We start from the raw sequence: 18602 nt of genomic DNA, 5'->3' as shown, positions 1-18602 counted from the left end.
TCAGAGGACAGGACAACCCCCTTCTTCCCCCACCTGCCACAAACACTCCTGCTAAGTCTTAGTGGAGAGCCTCAAATGAAGTGGTGGCTAAGCGAACGGGGAATGCCCTAAAGAGTCTTTTGGTGCCAAATGGTTGGTTCTAATCCAGGCTAGGTTAGTAACGACTGAAAATTACAACTATTCTGTGGCCGGCATGAGTTCTTGTCTACACGTCACAAAAGCCACCAGGGTCCGTGGGGAAGCCAAAGCCTGAATGCTGCTAGGGGTGGCTCCTTCAGGCCTGTGCTGTCATTGTTCATGGATTTAGCATGTCAGTTTGCAGGTGCTGTCGGTCTGGCACCTGTCACTGGCACTACGTTCTTCCGGCTGATGTCTCCACCAACCCCTTTGTGCCAATTCCAACGCTTCCACTCCTCTCCCCAAAATCCTGTTCCTAAGATGCCCACTTGACCCCTTCTGCTCCCTCAGGGGAGACCCAGCCGGGTGATTTTTGATAAACAAAACCTTTCGATAACACCATCTTTGATGATTCTTTAAAAATGAAGCAAAACTTTCTGTGAACAGTGACAAATGTGAATGATATTGTCTGCCTGTTTGTTGTGAAAATGTTTGTTTTTGATAACAGGATGTTTTTTTTTCCCCTATGAAAAATCTTTTTGTTTGGAAAAAATTCAACTCGCTCCAGTTGGGGGCATTTAAAACCAGCCTGGCACAAAAGCACGGGAAAATGGGGCCGTCCAGCCATGGCCCCTGGGCTGGTGGAGTGTATGGGCTCTCCTGGCTCTAACTTCTAATGGAGTCATGCCCGAGGGGGGCCAGACCCTCATCTGCCACCAATCAACACAGGACCGTTGACTTCAATGGAACAGTTCTAACTTACACCAAGATCTTCGCTTCCGTCTACAGAGGAACACGTTCCACTTTTACTAATGCAACATGTTGTCTGAGTCAAACACTTTCCGTATTCTGGCTGGCTAAGGGCCTCCACCTCTTTTTTTTCATCTCTTCTTCTGAGTGCTAGAGTGTAGGGGGGCTGATGGATTCGTTTTGCCTCCTGCTAGGTGGGGCGGAGGCCGCTGGGCACTGGAGCCCCCTGGGAAGAATGAGGGTGTGGCATCGGAGAGGCTGAGCGCTGTGCGGGATGAAAAACTCCATCCAGCACGTCACCGTTCCCCGCGGCTCCTGGATTGCCCAATAATACTCAGCAGCTTGTGCGCACTGGACGTGACTCTCTCTGCACTTGGGTTAGCAGCACAGCTCAGCAACCAAACGCGATGGGGGAGCGAGAGCGCCTTAAGCCAAGCTGCGTGGCCGAGGGCCGCCTGGATAACCTGCCGGGTGTCCACAGCCGGTGCCCAATCTGTATGAAACAGAGCAGAGGGCAGCTGCCCCCCCCTTGAATGGTACCCTGAGGCGTGGCCCACAGAGGCTGCAGGTTCCAGCATGGAAAAAGGATCCGGGGACCTGTAGTCTTCGTGGGCATCATCGCCAAGGGGAGACGAGGTATCTGTTATTCGCCAGGGCAGGGCAGCAGGAGGGGCACTGGGAAAGAGAATCGAAAGGTCTAGTGCTTCAGAGGTCAGGCCCCCCAGCAAAGAAACCCACCCATGTGCTTCAAGCTATGTAGCAATGCACTGCACCTGGCTGGGAGGGGCGCTGACCTTTCCCAGCCTTAGTGATGCTGCTCTTCCATAGGGTGACCAGATGTCCCAATTTCATAAGGACAGTCCTGATTTTGGGTCTTTTTCTTATATAGGCTCCTATTCCCTCCCACCCCCCTGTCCCAATTTTTCACATTTGCTGTCTGGGGTTACTGTAAAGGTCACATGACACTTGTCTAGTCCCTTCCCTCTGGGCCTCAACAGCCTTCTCTCCCTGCCCGCCCAGACTGCTAAGGCCTGACTGTCCAAGGTGCTGAACCCCTCCATTGGCGTTAGTGAGATCGGCCTGTGCTCACCCCCCTGCTCATCAGACCACATTGGCGCAGGAACCAAACCCAGGATCCCCCCATGGCGTTCTAGAGCCCTCACACAGTATGGTGGGTAGGACTTTCTGCATGCCCAGCACCTGCTGACCCGCCCAGAAACTGAGCCTGGATCTCCTGTGTGGCAGAACGCGAGACCCTACGATCTGTGGCATTGCAGCATCCTTGATTCCTGGCCAAGTGATGCTATAGCACGGAGGCCCGCTCAGCTCCCCACCTGTCACTGGACATGCTGAGGAATAAGGGTCAGAGACAGGAGAATGGAGTGTGGGTGATGGGTGGTGAGGGAGGGTCTCATGGCTGAGGTACAAGCGCAGGAGAATGGAGTTTAGGGGTGTGTGGAAGAGGGAGGTGGAGGGGAGAGGGAGGGGAAGGAGCAGGAGGGTCTCATGGCTGAGGTAGAAACGCAGGAGAATGGAGTTTGAGGGGGGAGGGGGAGAGGGAGAGGGATAGGGAGGAGGGTCTCATGGCTGAGGTAGAAGCGCAGGAGAATGGTGGGGGTGGGGGAGGGTGAGGGTGAAGTTGGGGTGAGGAGGGGGAGGAGGGTCTCATGGCTGAGGTACGAGCTCAGGAAAATGGAGGGTGAGGGTGGGGGAAGAGGGTCTCATGGCTGAGGTAGAAGCGCAGGAGAATTGTGGGGGTGGGGGTGGAGGAAGGTCTCATGGCTGAGGTACAAGGATAGGAGACAGGAGAATGGTGTTTGGGTGGTGGGGGAGGGGGGAGGAGGGTCTCATGGCTGAGGTAGAAGCGCAGGAGAATGGAGTTTGGGTGGAGGAGGGTCTCATGGCCTAGGTAGAAGTGCAGGACTTTGGGGTGGGGAGGGGGAGGAGGGTCCCATGGCTGAGGTACAAGGATAGGAGACAGGAGAATGGCGTTTGGGTGGTCGGGGAGGGGGGAGGAGGGTCTCATGGCTGAGGTAGAAGCGCAGGAGAATGGAGTTTGGGTGGAGGAGGGTCTCATGGCTGAGGTACCAGCGCAGGAGAATGGAGTTCTAGTCCTGGCTTCCTGTCTGACCTCATCCACTCACATCCGCTCTTTGTGCTTCGTTTTCTCCACCTGTAACAGGGTGGGAAGTTCCATTGTTCTGGGGGGACCAGCCGTTAACGGTTGGGATTGTTGGGTGGAAGGTGCTATGGTCACAAGGTGTTTTTTGTTTTTTAATAACCTCAGCGTGCTCCTGCCCCCGGATTTCATAGAATCACCTATTGTATGGGCCGGAAGGGATCATTGTGATCACTTAATCTGACCTCCTGCAAAGCACAGGCCAGAGAATATCAGTAATGGCTGCATCAAGCCAAAACTACTTCTGGGCTCTGTTCCCTCCCCAGGTGTGTGGTACTGGCTGCCAGGGTAGGTTCCCATTCACAAGTCAGGTGCCCTTTAAGGTGCATGCTTATCCATCTCCGACACCTTCTCTTTCTTCTCCTGCCTTTGTCCTGGAAACAAATAATAAATCATGCTGGGACAGCACCGGCTACCATGCCATGGCCAAGGGCTGGAGGAACTGTCAGATGAGCGGGGTGCTTGGTGCACCCAGCCTTCAGATCTGGAGTGGGAGGAAAGGGGAAAACAGGTCTTCTTCTGGGGGAGGGCTGCTGGGAATCCAGACCTAGGGGCTGTGTAGGAGCCAGCCTTCAGTGGTTGCAACTAGAGTTCCTGGAATGTGACGCGTAACCTGATGTCCGTGCGGTGGGTCACAGCAAGTGATTATCAAACCTACTTCACAATTTATTGTCTCCGGTACCTTGCATAACAAGGCTTAGAACGGGGCTTAGCAGGATTATTAACAAAAGGATCAGACATTCGTATGGCTAAGAAGGTCCTCCCCAGAGAGGATAAAACATCTATCAAGGATCTAGACCCTCATGCGTCGGGTCAGGCCCTAAACTAAGTGGGCCTGGGAAGAAACGTCCCTTGTGTGCTGGATAATCTGTAAAGGGGATTTCCAAAAGTGCTTGGTCCTGGCCTAACTGCTGTGGTTGAAGTCAAGGTCAAAACTCCAGTATTAGCAGTTAGACGAACACTGCGAACATCTGGAAACCCCAAGAAGAGGGAGGATGGGCCAGTGGCTAGGATACTAGTCTAGGACAATTCCCTGCTCCACGGCAGACATCCTGCTTTGAGCAGGGGGTTGGACTAGATGACCTCCTGAGGTCCCTTCCAACCCTGATATTCTATGATCCTGTATGACCGTGGGCAAGTCACTTAGTCTCTCTGTGCCTCAGTTTCCCAGCTGTACCATGGGGATAATAGCACTGCCCTGCCTCACACAGGTGAGATACAGATAAACCCATTGGGAATCCCAGTCTCACTGCCCACTGGGATCTTTGCACCTTTGTCTGAAGCAGCTGGTGCTGGCCTCTGACAGAGAGAGGGTACGGGCTGGCTGGACGCCGGTCTGACCTGGGGTGGGGATTCTGATGTCCCTGTGGTTTGAGAGCATAGACGCGTGGATCTGCTCAGAGAGTGGGAGGGAAAACTCAAACCAGGGTCTCCGGAGGTATCAAAGAGCCAGCTCGTTAGCTGTGTGTATAGGTGTCTCCGAGACGTTTGTTTGGTCCCCCCAGCACATCACAAGCTGAGGCGCAAGTGCCCGTGAAGCCATGGAGGAGTGCAGGCGTCTGTACCCTAATGTATTCCACCTCAGCCACCCTGGGACATACTGCAGTTTGTGGCTGTGGCACTCGGAGCGTTAGAGAAACGGCCGCCGAGGTGCTGGGGTGTGTCTGGCTGATGGACTCCCAAGGGAATAGCTATGAGGATGGTGGGGGTGGGGGGCGCACCATGGCTTGGGGGGGGAGGGCTCTAGGAGGTGATGAGCTGCATCACACCCCATTCAGGAGATGGTTGTTTTTTGCCCTTCTGGCCCGGTTGTGGAAGCTGTGGCCAAGATAAGGGAAGTGGTGAAGAGGAGAATGAAGACACAAACCACCCACGGCCCATGCACTGGCAGAAAATGCAGACCAGGGTCCTCATTCTGCTGTTCTCCTGCTCCCACGTCCTTGCTCCGGGTCCCCCTTTTCCCCACTCCCAGAGAGCTTTGTGTGAAATCAAGTCCAGCTTGCTATGTTCCACAACGGGCTGTGGGCTCGCTCTTCCCCACTTCACAACGCGGGTGTGACGAACTGAGACTGTTCTTAGTGTGATCTGTGAATGCTGAGTGGGGAGTGTTGGCTGGGAAGGCAGGGGAGTGTGGCTAGGATGGTCTGCATTGGGGGAGGGGAGACTGGCCGTGAGGGAGAATACCTGAGCATGTAACGTGAGAACCCAGGAAGGGGTTAGAGGCCAGGTGACATCTTTGTCCGGGAAACTGAACAAAGGCTGGGGAGGGAGTTTCAGGAGCTGGCTAGTGGAATGGCTGGCAGGCAGATGGGGCTCTGACCCCCCGCCCAGGGGGCTGTGGTGCCCTGGGACCCCAAGATGCACTTCATCACCCCACAGATGCACTCCTGTTGTCTGTGCCTGCAAGACCTAGCTTGGACTATATTCCTGTCTTCTAAATAAACCTTCTGCTTTACTGGCTGGCTAAGAGCCATGGTGAATCGCAGGAAGCCGGGGGTGCAGGGCCTTGTGTCCCCCCACACTCCCTGACAGGGTGGTTCATTAAGGAAAACCCTATCTCTGTGCTTGGGCCCCATCTGAGAGCCCGGCCAAGAGCCCCAGGGGCTGTGGCCCATCCTCCCATGGCTGCGGGAGTGCGTGCTGATGGGGAGGGGTCTAACAGCTGAGTGTTCTCCGGGGTAGAGGGCAGCTCTCAGCGATGGGGAGGTACATCTCTAATGACAATCAGCAGCATTGGGGCCATGAAGTTGCTTAGACGCCTTGAGCCCAGGTTCAGCGTCAGATTTCCGCTTAGGGAATGGTTTAGACAACGGGGTTATGTGGGCTCCCGCCCGGCTGCAAGTCAACAAGGGGCAGGGCAGCCCATCTTTGGGGCCTCCTGCCTTCCAAGTACACCAGGGAAACATCATAAGCCCTGAAGCCTGGAGTGGAAGTGTCCAAAGGCTGCTGCTGAGCCGGGGTTGCGGGGATGGAACCCAGGCGTCCGATCCTCGGAGAGGAACTGGGCTCTGGACAGCAGAGGGGGAGTAGGAGGGTGCAAGGGGGCCATCACTGTGGCACTGGGCGGCAGAGAGAAGGAGACTTGTGGGGCACTGCCGGGGAGAGAGAAGGGTGAGGCGTCCAAGGGAGGGAGGGCCAGAGCTGGCCTCCAAGAAGCTGGAGGCAGAGTGCTCCCGGGAGCCAGCCCTGCAGCGAAAGAACAAAGGATCAGCCAGGCCCATGTCATTTGGTTCTTCCCCTTCTAACTGGGGTTGGGTGAATCCCCAGTGAGCCTGGAGCTGGGGGCATCCCTGGAGGAGAGGCCTTCAGAGCTGGGTGCACATGGCAGTGATGGGTGGGGGCTGTCCTGGGATCCCCTCCCCCAGGTGCCCTGCCTGTCTCCTCCCCACCCCTGAGGTCTTCTTTCTGCCTGAGATGGAGTCTCCAGAGGAGGGAAAGAGGGGGACTTCACTCCTTCTCCCCTGTCACTGGAGCCTTGTGGGGTGCTCTCCCTCTGGGTTACTCATCTGTGCCCTCTCTGAGCTATCCACCCCCTCCCATGGAGCAGTGGAGGACAGACGTCCCTGGTCCTATTACCCCACGGGCTGAGCCGGGGACGCTGTGGAAACCACGCGGTGCAGGAGCCAGGCCTGGAGTCGTCCAGCCCCACTTACCACAGCAAGGCTCTTCCCAAGCGCCGGGCGGAGAGGTGCTCAGATGCAGTGGCTGGGAGGTCCCCGGGTAGACAGTGAAGCTGGGGGTGTCTGGGGAGGCAGCCAGGTGCTGTGAGGGGAGCAGAAAGGAGAGAGACATCACCCACTGGGAAGGTCACCCAGAGAACATCGCTGGGCAGCGGCCACCAGCACCCCGCTAGGAGCAAGGCCATGCTTGATGGGACACTCCAGACTCAGGGCCCCAGCCTGCTCCAGGCCAGCTCCTCTCTCACAGGAATCCAGCTGCTTTGCTCCTTCAGGACTCGTCTACGTGGGAGCCCTCCAGAGAGTTAAAATGCATTAACTAACGCTGTGATGTTAAAGTGCATTAAACGCCCGTGTGGACGCGCCCATTCAGAACTCATGGGGTCTTAGTTTGCTATACTCTAATCCACCGTCCTGACGGGGTGGATCCAGCCGGGATCATCCCCTGGGAGAAGGGTCAGAGCCCCGTTGCTGGCTGATGGCGTGGGTCTGGCGGGCAGAGGGGAAGCCTGGGGATTACACCGGAAACGGGAAAAACCCTGGGTCTAGGGTTAGCCTCCCAGGCAGAGCTGGCCCAGGGGGAGATCTGGGCACACTGCCTACCTGTGTGGAGATGGTGTCAGTCATTGAGGATGGATGAAAAGCAGCAAAGGCCTGGGGAGTTGGTGCAAAGGGGGACAGAATCCAGTCACACCACGACCCTGGGCGAGGCAAGGAAGAGAATATCGTATGGATGCTTCGCTAGCGATGGCTGCCATGTGCTTTACAAACATTCACGAGCCTCATAGCCACCCCGTCCACCGGGGAAAGTCATCACCTCCATTTCATAACCGGGGCGCAGAGAAGTGAAGTGACTTGCCCAAGATCACACAGCACGTCAGCCACAGAGCCGTGAACAGAACCCAGGAGTCCTGACTCCCAGTCCCTTGTTTCAGCCACTAGCTCACACTCCTTCCTGGAGCTGGGAATAGAACCAGGCGTCCTGACTCCTGGATCCCTTCTCCAACTTCCTTATTAAAAATGATCTTGGCATCTCTCTACTAACTTCCGGGGCAAGAATCTCATAGAGCGCCACAGAACAATCTTCGTAGGTATGAATCCTACAAACGGCTGGAAGGGACCTTAAGGAATCAAGTCCACCCCTTTCCCCCCACTTTGCTGAGGCAGGCCCAAATACATGTAACTCATCCCTGACAGGTGTTTGGCTGATCTGTTCTTAAAAGAGGGCTTGCACGGCCTCCCTCGGTGAGATATTCCTGTGCTTCACTAGCCTTAGAGTACTTAGAGTCTTCTCCAATGTCTAACCCAGAGCTTGGGCATCCGTGGAGAGCTGGTATTGGCACTGCGGGGGCGCCCGTGAAGGTGGCAGCTGTACTGAACCCAGCCCAGGCGGCTGCCCAAGAATTTGAAGGGGAGAAGGTTTTCCTAGAGGTTGAAAATGAAATGATAATGTATTGGCTGAACCAGTCCCAGATGCCAGCGGCAGTGAAGGGTTGAATTGCATGGGCAGAGCGAGATGGGATGGACAGATGATATAAATGACATTGCTGCCCATCAGAGACTGCCTGGGGGTGTCTGGGCAGCTGTCTACAGGCTGCTTCCAGACCAGAGCATTTGACTCGGGGAGAGAGGAGGTGCACGGAGGGGACAGGACTGCCAAAGCTCCCTTGGGAGCGTCACAATGCAGCAATGCACGGAGATTGTCACCTGCACCGTCAGTCTCCAGCTTCAGCTTTGCCTCTCGTCTCCATTTGGCTCTTCGGTTTGAAAACCAAACCTAGCACAGGAGAAGGGAGACGGTCAGTGACCTGCCCCAATCCCCCAATGAGCCGCTGCACCCTTCCAGGCTGGGTGCACCCAAACACTCATGAAAAGCTGGACGACGTGGCCCCTAAAGGCTCCAAACCCAGAAGGCAACGAAAAAGGAAACTCATAGACTCACAGACGTTAAGGCCAGAAGGGACCATCATGATCATCTAGTTTGACCTCCTGCACATCGCAGGCCACAGAATCTCACCCACCCACTCCTATAACAAACCCCTACGCTCTGGCTGAGTTACTGCCGTCCTCAAACCACGGGTTAAAGATGTCAAGTTACAGAGAATCCCCCATTTACATCTGCAAATGACCCGTGCCCCATGTTGCAGAAGAAGGCGAAAATCCCCCAGGCTCTCTGCCAATCTGAGCCGGGGGGAAATTCCTTCCCAACCCCAAATCTGGCGATCAGTTGGACCCTGAGCGTGTGGGCAAGACCCAGCAGCCAGACACCTGGGAAAGAATTCTCTAAAGTAACTCAGAGCCCTCCCCAACTAGTTATTTTTTTCAATCTCCTGCTTTTTTTTGGAGCCATACGCGTGATTTTTGGAACATTTGGGGCTGGAGATAGGGCATCCGCATGACGACAGCCCTAAATCCTCACACCCCGCCCCAAAGCTTTGCTCTGCTCGGTCTCTAATGCATTAATGGCCACGAACCTGGGTGCCAGGGCAAAACTCTGGCAATTTGGAATGTCTTTTCTAAGCCGGGGCTGGCTGCTCGCCTGGCAAAATGGGGCATAGACGAGACACGTCTCACTGCGTGTGTAAGAGAGAAGGCGGGGGGGGGAGGCTGGCGTCTCTGCCTTGCCACTGGTGGGGCCTTTTACCGCTGTGCAAAGATGTGCTAAACAAACCCAGATCAGAAACACTTTGCCTCCACTTTGCTTAGTGGTAAAAGATTATTGCAGGCACAAGGCCCAGGAGACTTTGCCCCAGCGTGTGTGTGTGTGTGTGTGTGTTTCCCAGGGGGTTGTGAGTGTGTCACGTGACAGCCTGGGCAGTGTGTAGTGGCAATGCTGTCTTAGCAGGCTGGTGTAATACAATGATGGTGTCATTTGTCTGAGCTATTCCAAACAAAGCCAATGCTTTGTAGCTTGGTGAGCGAGCAGCAGTACGCCCCAGTGCCTGGTCCTAAGAGAGGTCATCTTTCTCAATATTCCCCAAGACACCGTGATTTATAGCTGGCGTTAGGAAGTGCATCCAGAATACATATGAGAATGTGTGTGCGTGTGAGATTTGTGTTTCCAGGGTGTGCTCTACCTGGCTGTGCCTGCTGGGGTGTGTGTGTGTGTGTGTGTGTGTGACTGTTGTCTCATGATCTGACACCCCCATGGCACGGCCAATATGTGTCCGCAGAGCCACAGTCCATCCGCCAGCAAAGAGACCAATCAGCCCTCGTCTGGGACCCGTTGGTTCAGCAAAGGGGAGGACAAAAATACCCAGAGCTTCAGACTCAGAAATTAGCTGCTGTCCCCCACATTCTCCTCTGGGTGGCGCCCTTGCACCGGTCTAGACACACCAGCATGGGACTGACGGCAAGTTACACCAAGATGGCAATGAAATCTGAGCTCCCGGGCAGTCTGCCTCCCATCTGGTAGCTGGCCAAGGTGCTGGGGAGACGCCCAGAGCCTTCCCCTGGGTCCCGGAACGGCTGTGCCGCTCTCCCGCACACACACTTGGTCACACTCACTACTTTAGCCACACGCACAGCCACGAACGCACCCCGCACTCGCACACGCGGAGACACGTCCGCTCACACGCAGCGGCACTCTCGCCGCACGCTCATTTGCTCACTGACAGTCACTAACCCTGAGGGAGCTGCGTGAAGTACAGAGATTTGGTTCGCTGGCGATTTCGAAAGGTCGGAAAAAATATCATTTGGGGTCGGACGGAAAATAAAAAATTCCAAACATTCGGCAAATAGGAAAGTTGTGAACAAGGGGCTGTGTTTCGACTTGGGCCATTTGTAATGTTTTTGAAATTTGAAAAAATAATAAAGGACATTTCGAGACGACAAGTCATTTCCAACCAAACAATCCAAATGTTTTTGTTTCAGACTTGTCAAAATGAAACATTTTCACAGGGGGGAGGGGATTTTTTTTACGTTTTTGAAATGAACTATTTGGTGAACCCGACCTGAATTTGTGAAAAGTTTTGATGTCGCCAAATCTGCATCTTTTACTGGAAAAAAGTCTCAGCCAAAACGTGTTGCCCAGGCCTGCTCACGATCAGACACTACTCTGCACGTACACGTGCTCTCGCACTCGCACAGGTGTGCAAACACAGCTGGCACCAGCCTGGGTTTGCATGCGCAGAGCCAGCTTGGGGACGGGGTCAGGGGCTTTTCCCACTTACCCTGATGGTGGTGTCGGGGAGCTGGGTGGCTGAGGCCAGTTTCTCCCGGGTAGCGGAGTCGGGGTACTGCCCTCTCTGGAATTCTGGAAGGGAGTTTGGAGCAAAGTCATCCTGCCTTGGCCCACAGCTACCACCCCAGAGACGCACAGCTAGGTCAACACCTCCCCAACAACACAGGGCCGCACCCTGCCATCAATGCTTCCTCCCCACTGATCTCAACAGGGATCTCTTTAGGATTATGAGAATGGCCCGGCTGATTCAGAGCCGGGGTCCCACCGTAACTAGCGCCAGCTGCTCCAGAGGACGATTGAAATGGCAATGATAGCATAACCTGCCCCTGGGGGACGTGCCTTCCGGACCCTGTCCATCAGCGCTTGGGTCATGCTCTGAAGCTGGAAAGCCCTGGCCTGAGTGTACATGGGTGTGTGTGTGTGTGTGTGTGTGTGTGTGTGAGAATCAGATCTCGGCTTCACCCCCAGCCCTCAATCCCGTCACCTTTCTCCAAGGCCACGGACTGCTGGCTTGAGAAGATCGTCCTGTTCCGGTGCTGGACGCCCGGCGGGGGTCCCCTGGCCGACGCTGAGCTCCTCCCAGGGAGCCACCGGGACGCGGACGCCTCTGCTGAGCCCTTGCTGACGGCTTCTCCTGGCCAGGGGGAACCTGCAGCGCAGGGGAGAGGGGAGTGAAGCGCGCCGGGTGGAGCGGCGCTTTCCTTTCGGGCGGCCACTCAAACGGTCTGCAGGGATGCTGGGAGGGGTGGTCTCCTTGGGGGCGGGGAGGGGAGGCCAGCAATGGGGCTGGGAGCTAGACGCAGAATCCCGAGCTGTTCACTGATAGAACGGCATGCACGGTGCACAATACGGTGCTAATAATAATAAATGTCTCCGTGGGAGCGTTCTGGAGGGGACGACAATGGGGCCCCTTGGAGTTGCCCCCTTCTTTGCCCCGCTTTGATCTCTGCCCTTAGAAGCGCCTCTCCCTCCACCCACCAAGGACTGCCCGCGGTATCCCCCAGGACACTGACCAGCCAGCCAAAGGGGGCGCTGGCGAGTGACTGAAGAGTCTCCCTACCCCTTGGGGATGGTGTGTGCTGTGCTTGCTAGTCCCAGGGGGAGGAGGTCTCAGACCCCCAAGAGGCTGACCCAGAGCAGTTGATACTGGCCCAGGCCACCTGCGCCTGCTCTCCGGGGTTTCCCTTGGCAGGCGGGAAGGAATTTGTGGGGTTAGGGTTAAAATATGGGTCTGCCAGCACCTCCTTCCTTAGAGGTTTTTAAGGCCCGGCTTGACAAAGCCCTGGCTGGGATGATTTAGTTGGGGATTGGTCCTGCTTTGAGCAGGGGGTTGGACTAGATACCTCCTGAGGTCCCTTCCAACCCTGATAGTCTATGATTCTAAGTGGGTCGTTCTGATGCGTTTCCCAGAGTGGAGGGAGCTGCTACCTACCAGCTTTGTGTTAGCAGGGCCTTGGAGGGGGCTCTGGTTGTACAGACGCTATCGCTGGGGGACAGGTCAGCGCCCGCTGCATAGAGGCCACGGGAGGAGATGTCTGCGGGGGTGGCAATCTGTGTGTGGTTGGGTGGGGAGGTGTGACGAACTGGGACTGTTCTTAATGTGGTCTGTGAATGCTGAGAAGGGAGTGTGGCTAGGACGGTCTGCATTGGGGGATGGGAGACTGGCCGAGGGAAGCTATCTGAGCTTGTAACATGAGAACCCAGGAAGAGGTTAGAGGCCAGGTGACACCTTTGCCTGGGAAATGGAACAAAGGGGAGGGAGTTTCAGAGCTGGCTGGTGGAAGGGCTGGGAGGCAGACAGGGCTCTGACCTCTCAAGGGGGCTGTGGGGCCCTGGGACCCCAAGATGTACCTAATTGAGGGGGCTCCTGTTGTCTGTGTCTGCAAGACCTGTCTTGGACTGTGTTCCTGTCCTCTAAATAAACCTTCTGCTTTACTGGCTGGCTGAGAGTCCTGGTGAATTGCAAGAAGCCGGGGGTGCAGGGCCTGGTGTCCCCCCTCACTCCGTGACAGAGGGTACACGTGAGTGTCTCTCCACGGATGTATGTTACGAGCGTGTTCCTGTTACATGCTGGCTGCAGTTGCCCCCAGGGTCTTCGCGCCTGGGGACTTTCCACGGCGTGTCTCACCTGGTGGTGACGGCTCCATCATGAAACCAAAGTCAGCTGTGAGCCGCATGTCCCCTTGCAGGTTCCTCAGCACCCGGTTGATGGAGGACACCTGGGCAAAGAAGACGCAGGGAGTCGCTTGGGGACAGAGTCAGTGACCCAGTCAGACCCTGGAGCTAAGCGGCTCTCGCCCACTGAATGGGCAGAGCAGGGGGAGTGAAGTCAACAGGAGTGTCTCTGTTGACTTCATTTGGCCCAGGGCGTGTAGACGGAGACGTGGGGCAGCTGGGGTCCAGATCCGGGCAGGCCTGGAGTTGTGGAAGTCTCGAAGCTTCAGTCTCGGAGCCGAACCTCCAGAAGGACCGGTGCTCCTGAGTTTCCCTGACTGCGCTTGGGTTCGTGCTGTGGAATCGCCACCCCAAGGCACGGCGCCCATCTGCGCCCAAGGAGCTGGAAAGCTGGAAAGCCCTTTAATTTCAATGGAATAATAATATTTGCAGCGAGACAATCCGCAAATCAGAGATGGAAACTGGAGAGACTCTGTGATTAGAAAATCTGACCCTGGAGGTGACATTTTATTCTCTCTCTGTCTGTCTGGGGCCCTTCTGATAGATTGGTCGCTGCGGTCTGCCCCGGGGGATAGCACCGGATGCCACCGAGGGAAAGCTAGTGAGCCTCTCTCTCTGGGAACACTCAGGTGAGGGGCGTCCTGATTTCCCCTGGGAATTTGCTCCATTGTGGGGGAGCCTCCCAGAAAACAGCCTGGCTTTCACCAGGGGCGCCCCCTGCGCGCAGTGCTCTCACTGGCCTCGGGAAGTGCCAGGCGCTGTCTTTGCACAGCCGATTCCATTGACCTGACAGGCAGACGGGTGGTGCCACTTGGGTCTCCAACAGAACCAGCCCCACGGTGTGTCGGGGGCAGTAACGGCACCCCTGGCATGAGCGGCCACCCCCCGCTGCTCTCAGGGCAGTTCCCCATCATTCCCGCCGCTGTCCGCTTCTCCCCCCACTTCCTTCCCCTCTGCGTGGGAGGCCCTTGCTGCGCCATCTGGCAGGCCATGTCCCATCTCCTCCTGACCCCTCCTCCAGCCACTTCGCCCGTGGAGCCTGTGAGAAAGTGCCGATGGATGGCGAGTCTGGAGGGGGCAGTCCGGGTAGTGAGCGCCCCCTCCCCATACCCTTGGCTTGCCCTAGACAGTAGCAAGAGTAAAGCCGCTCCCAGCCGACTGTGCATCGCCTGGGGTGGAAACAGAGGGCCAGAGCCCTGCAGTTCCAGCCCTCGGCGCCAGCCCAGGACCGGGCTCTGTGACTTCTCCGGGCGGTGGCTTACGCTGGGCGTCCGGTCGCTGGCGCAGATGCCTTCGGAGCCCAGCTTCCTCCTGATCTCCCACGCGAAGATGGACGGGTGCTCCAGCTTCAGCTGCGCGATTCGGGCCACCACCTCTGGGGTGGCCATGCGGGGCTTGCTGCCGCCGATGGCCTTCGGCTCCACGGCGCCTGTCTGGTAGTAGCGGCCCAGGATCTTGCTGACACAGCCATTGGATACCTGCGGCACAGAGAGAGAGACACTGAGGCGGGGGCACCGGGTGGGGACTCGGGGGCCTAAGGAGATGGGAGAAATAGGGGATCAAGCCCTGTAAATCAGCACCCTCCCTGCCAGCCTCCCTTGGCCCTCTGCTGCCAGGCTCCCCCCGGCCCTTCCCTGCGTGGCTTTTGCCCTTCGGCCTCTGCTTGTCTCCTCTCAGCTGCCCCAGGCCCTCCCCGTGGGTTCTGCTGGTATCTGTAGATTTGCTGGGACACGGGCGGGGCGTGAAGTCCCCATTCCGGGAGGCTAGCCTCTGCCCCGCCCCTTCTGCCTGAGGCCCCGCCCCTGCCCCGCCCCTTCTGCCTGAGGCCCCGCCCCTTCTGCCCCCCCCCCCCCCCCGCCCCCCCGCCAGAGGAGCCCTGAGCCCCCAACCATGGCATGAGGAGCCCTGGCCAGCCCAAGCCCCGGCCCGCGTGGAGGGAGAGGCGAAGCGGGGGCTGCAAGAGGAGCGGGGGGCGGGGGAGGGAAGAGCGGGACGTGGGAGTGGGGCCTCGGGGCCGAGCATGGGCCTGGCCGTTGGGGAGGTTCAGCCTCCGCCCATGTGCTGGGCTCAGGAATAAACTCCCCTCCTCCCCCCTCCCCAGCCCCCCCGGTCCGAGTCCCACCTTCAGGCTCCGCGAGATGTCACAGGCGCGCACCCCACTCGCCGCCAACTGGACGATCCTCTTCCTCTTGCAGGGGGGCAGGGGGCGGCCATTCACGAAGAGCCCCCCCAGCTGGTTCACGCCGCCAGCCCCTGGGGAAGAGCCCGGCAGACGGGTGACGTGGGGCCCCCGCAAGCAGAGAGGTGACCCCCCCCCCCGCAGGCTGCCTAGCAGGAGACAAGGGGGCTGGGGAAGGGGAGCGGAGGGTGCAGGGGGACGCCCGCGGGACTATTTCAGGAGCATGTTGTCTCCGGTCCCTGGAGAGGAGGTTTCTGGGGGGCGGGTGCTGGGCCAGGGAGATCAGGAGCGAAGTGTTAACGGGGCGGGAAAGGAACCCCTGGAACAATGGGACGAGGGACCCGGCGGCTTCTCTGTCACCTGGCGTCCTCCAATCCAGCGCGGATGCCGCTTTCTAAGCCAGCCCTCCCTCCTAGCTCCACCACAAGATACGGGCTTGGTGCAGGAATCCCCAGGGGACATGCCGGGCCGGAGGCCAGCCGGGAGGATCTCAGCGACCTAGGAATCCGCGTGTGTCTCCTTGTGATCCCAGGGGAGCCCCAGGCAAGGGCGGAGAGAGCCGGTGTACGTGGGTCTGCAGGAGGGGCTGGCCGGGGAGAGGGTGGAAGGGCGAGCGGGACCCTGGCAGGAACGACCCTCACCTGCCAGCAGGGCAGGGCCAGGAGGAGCCGTTTGCAGGCGGTGCGACGGGGAGGGAGGTTGTGTGGCTGGTGGGCGCGGAAGACGGGGCGGGGCGGGCTGGAGGGGAGCGAGGTGGGGGTCAGGGGACCGCAGTAATGGAGGGGCAGATGTCTGGGGCCTGGGTCGTTGTTTTGCCTGCCAGGACCCCCCGAAAGAGTTGGCCTTGTCCTGTGCTGTGGGAAGCAACAGCATGACATAGGTGGAGGGTGGCATTAGGGGTGACCCTAACCATGCGCTCTGCCACCCCGGGATACACCCTGTCCGCACTTGGGGGAGCCGGGGGGACGCACCCCTTCAGGCGGTTCTGAGGTCTGCTGGGGGCCGTTTCGGACCCGGCTCTATTCTCAGTCCAAGGAGGCTCAGAGAAGCCGCATCTCCTGCGCTCTAGGGACTAGCCCGGCCTCTCCAGCCAAAGCGAGTCGACTGGATTCCCTCATCCTCGCCTCTTTCCCCTCTTTGCACCAAGCCACATCCGCCGTAACACCCGCCCTGCGGCTCGCTGCAGCCCGGGGTGGGGGTGCGGGGGCTGGAAGCTGGAGCGGCACTCGGAGGGGAAGCAGTTCTCACCTTGGTGCGGCATGTCTCAGGCTTCAGGTCGCTGCTTCCCAGTGCCGGGGCGTCCTCCCGAGGGTTGTTCAGCTCAGTGAGCGATGGGGCGGCAATTCCAGACGCCCCCTCCCCCCGCTGCAGGAGGGACGTGAGACCAGAGGGTCAGAGACATACAATGACAGAGTCAAATTTTCAAAAGCTCCCAAGTGACTTAGGAGCCCCAGTCTCATGGAAAATCAATGGGGCTTTAGGCTTCCGGGTACCTAAGTCACTTCCGGAAATAGGACTTAGGCCTCTAAGTCACTTGGAAATGTTGCCCCTCCTCCTTGCCAGGTGGTGACCCGCCAGCTCTCCAGCACGGGGTGGTCTCGCTCTGCGGAGACAGACAGGAGACCCCACAACTCCGGAACAGAATTCGGACCTGCCTATTGGTGTCCGTTCATTCGTACTGCCGGAGCCCCTCCAGCCCCACTGTGCTGGGCGCTGCGCACACAGCATTTACTAACCTCCCTTTGGGTTATAGTCAGCGGTTAGGGGCCGGAGACAGGTGTGCCGGCAGCTCCTTGCCATGTCCAGAGTGTGAGAGGAGCCCACTCGGGGTGAGACAATACAACTGCTTCTGAATGAATCAGATCCCTTGGAAACTACATGGCTCTGTTAGGGTTTTAGGCTGCTGCCCATCCCCGTGGTGTCTGCTCCCATGGGTTACTGTAGGCTCTGGATACCATAGGAGGCCGCAAGTGGGGAGCTGGGAAGGCAGCAGAAAGGAACCACAACAGACAGGAGCAGGCGGAGAGGGGCCTGGGAGGGGGGACCAGTCCAGATACTATGGGTCAGCTCTGGGAATTTGAGGATAATCATGGACAATTTGGCTTAGACGGGGTGGGAGATCTCATAGGTTGTCTGGCTCTCTCCTGCCGCAGCATGGCAGGATGGTTCCATGATCCCTGGTCCTGGACCACACTTGAGCCAGGAGTATCTAGCCGCGTATCTGTGAATTTCTCTCCTGACCGCAACTCCTCAGCCTCCCTCAGGGTCTTGCTCCGCTGCCCAAGCTGCCCGGAGGGGTTTCAAGCTCCTTCCCCCACCCTCTCCCCAGGAGTTTCCCTGCTGCGGACTAAGATGAAAATGGACCCGACGTCACTCGCACCCCTGTACCCCAGTCCAGGGATTTGAACCTACAAACTTGGAACCGATTCCCAGTGTCAAAAGTGCGGAGTGGCTCGTCTCTGAGGCACAAGCGCCCGCTGTTGACAGAGGCGGGAGGTCAGGCCGTGTCCTTGGATGCCTCTACTCCCGGGGCTTTGGGTGGGCGGTTGATTTTAGGGTGGTTTCTATGACGAGGCTTGGTGCTGAGTCACCCGGACCCGGCGCATGTTAGAGATTTGGACTCCTGGGGTGTCCTATGGGCAGTGTCCGCCTGTCCCGCCAGCCCCATCCTTAGCAACTGGTGCGACTGATAGACCCCTCTCCCATCTAACACCCCTTCTTCTATCGGCAGAGCCTTCTCCTGTCTCTGCCCAGCTCCCGTTTCTCCCGGTGGGACCTGCCCAGGTGCCAACTTTCCCCTACGGGACTTCTTTTCCAAACCTGTTCTCCATCTCTGGGCCCTCCTCTCCATTTTCTCCAATGCCCCGCCTGTTCCTTTTAAACCCAGGGACAGCCCCGATCCCACCGAGCCTGCGGGCCCCTGAGTCACGCCGATGACTCCAGCACAGTGAGTCCAGGTTTCCGCCACTACACATTGGATCAGCCTTTGGCCTGGAGAGCCCAGCTCCGACTGCGCAAGGTCTGATCGTCCCCCCAGGCCCGTCGGTGGAACTGCATTGGAGCAGTGGGGCTGCTCCGGATTTCTCGCAGAGCAAGGAAGAGCAGGGCCAGCTACTCTGTCTTTTGCGTGGCAGCTTTTTGGGGCTGACTCATAGTCCATGTATCACCCCCCCCCCCCCCATCCGGAGAGGGCTCGCTGACCCCAGGGCCCCGCGCTGCCTTCTTGCCCTGTGTCTTACACTTCCAAAGTGCAAAATCGGTTCTTCTAGGTGCTGCTTGTTCCAGAGAAAACTCCTCCCGGCCCCTGGCCTGTGCCACCCCCCGCACCTGTCCCCTGGGCTC

The 18602-nt window shown here is 57.9% G+C and overlaps 1 protein-coding gene across 1 annotated transcript; it reads right to left on the bottom strand.

Annotated features, from left to right (window-relative positions):
• Nucleotides 1-7124: 7124 nt before the first annotated feature.
• PAX4 (paired box 4) lies at nucleotides 7125-16521 on the bottom strand. The gene is made up of 10 exons (XM_054016138.1): nucleotides 16509-16521; nucleotides 15204-15334; nucleotides 14344-14559; nucleotides 13062-13125; nucleotides 12656-12716; nucleotides 11391-11479; nucleotides 10896-10978; nucleotides 8431-8500; nucleotides 7327-7424; nucleotides 7125-7232 (listed from the first exon to the last, which is right to left on the bottom strand). Exons 1-10 carry the CDS (start codon nucleotides 16519-16521, stop codon nucleotides 7125-7127), a joined length of 933 nt encoding a protein of 310 aa, XP_053872113.1.
• Nucleotides 16522-18602: the final 2081 nt, after the last annotated feature.

The sequence above is a fragment of the Malaclemys terrapin genome, chromosome 1, assembly GCF_027887155.1.
Source record: "Malaclemys terrapin pileata isolate rMalTer1 chromosome 1, rMalTer1.hap1, whole genome shotgun sequence".
NCBI lineage: Eukaryota > Metazoa > Chordata > Testudines > Emydidae > Malaclemys > Malaclemys terrapin.
Note: the sequence above shows the minus strand (reverse complement) of the source record. Positions and strands in the feature narration are given on the sequence as shown.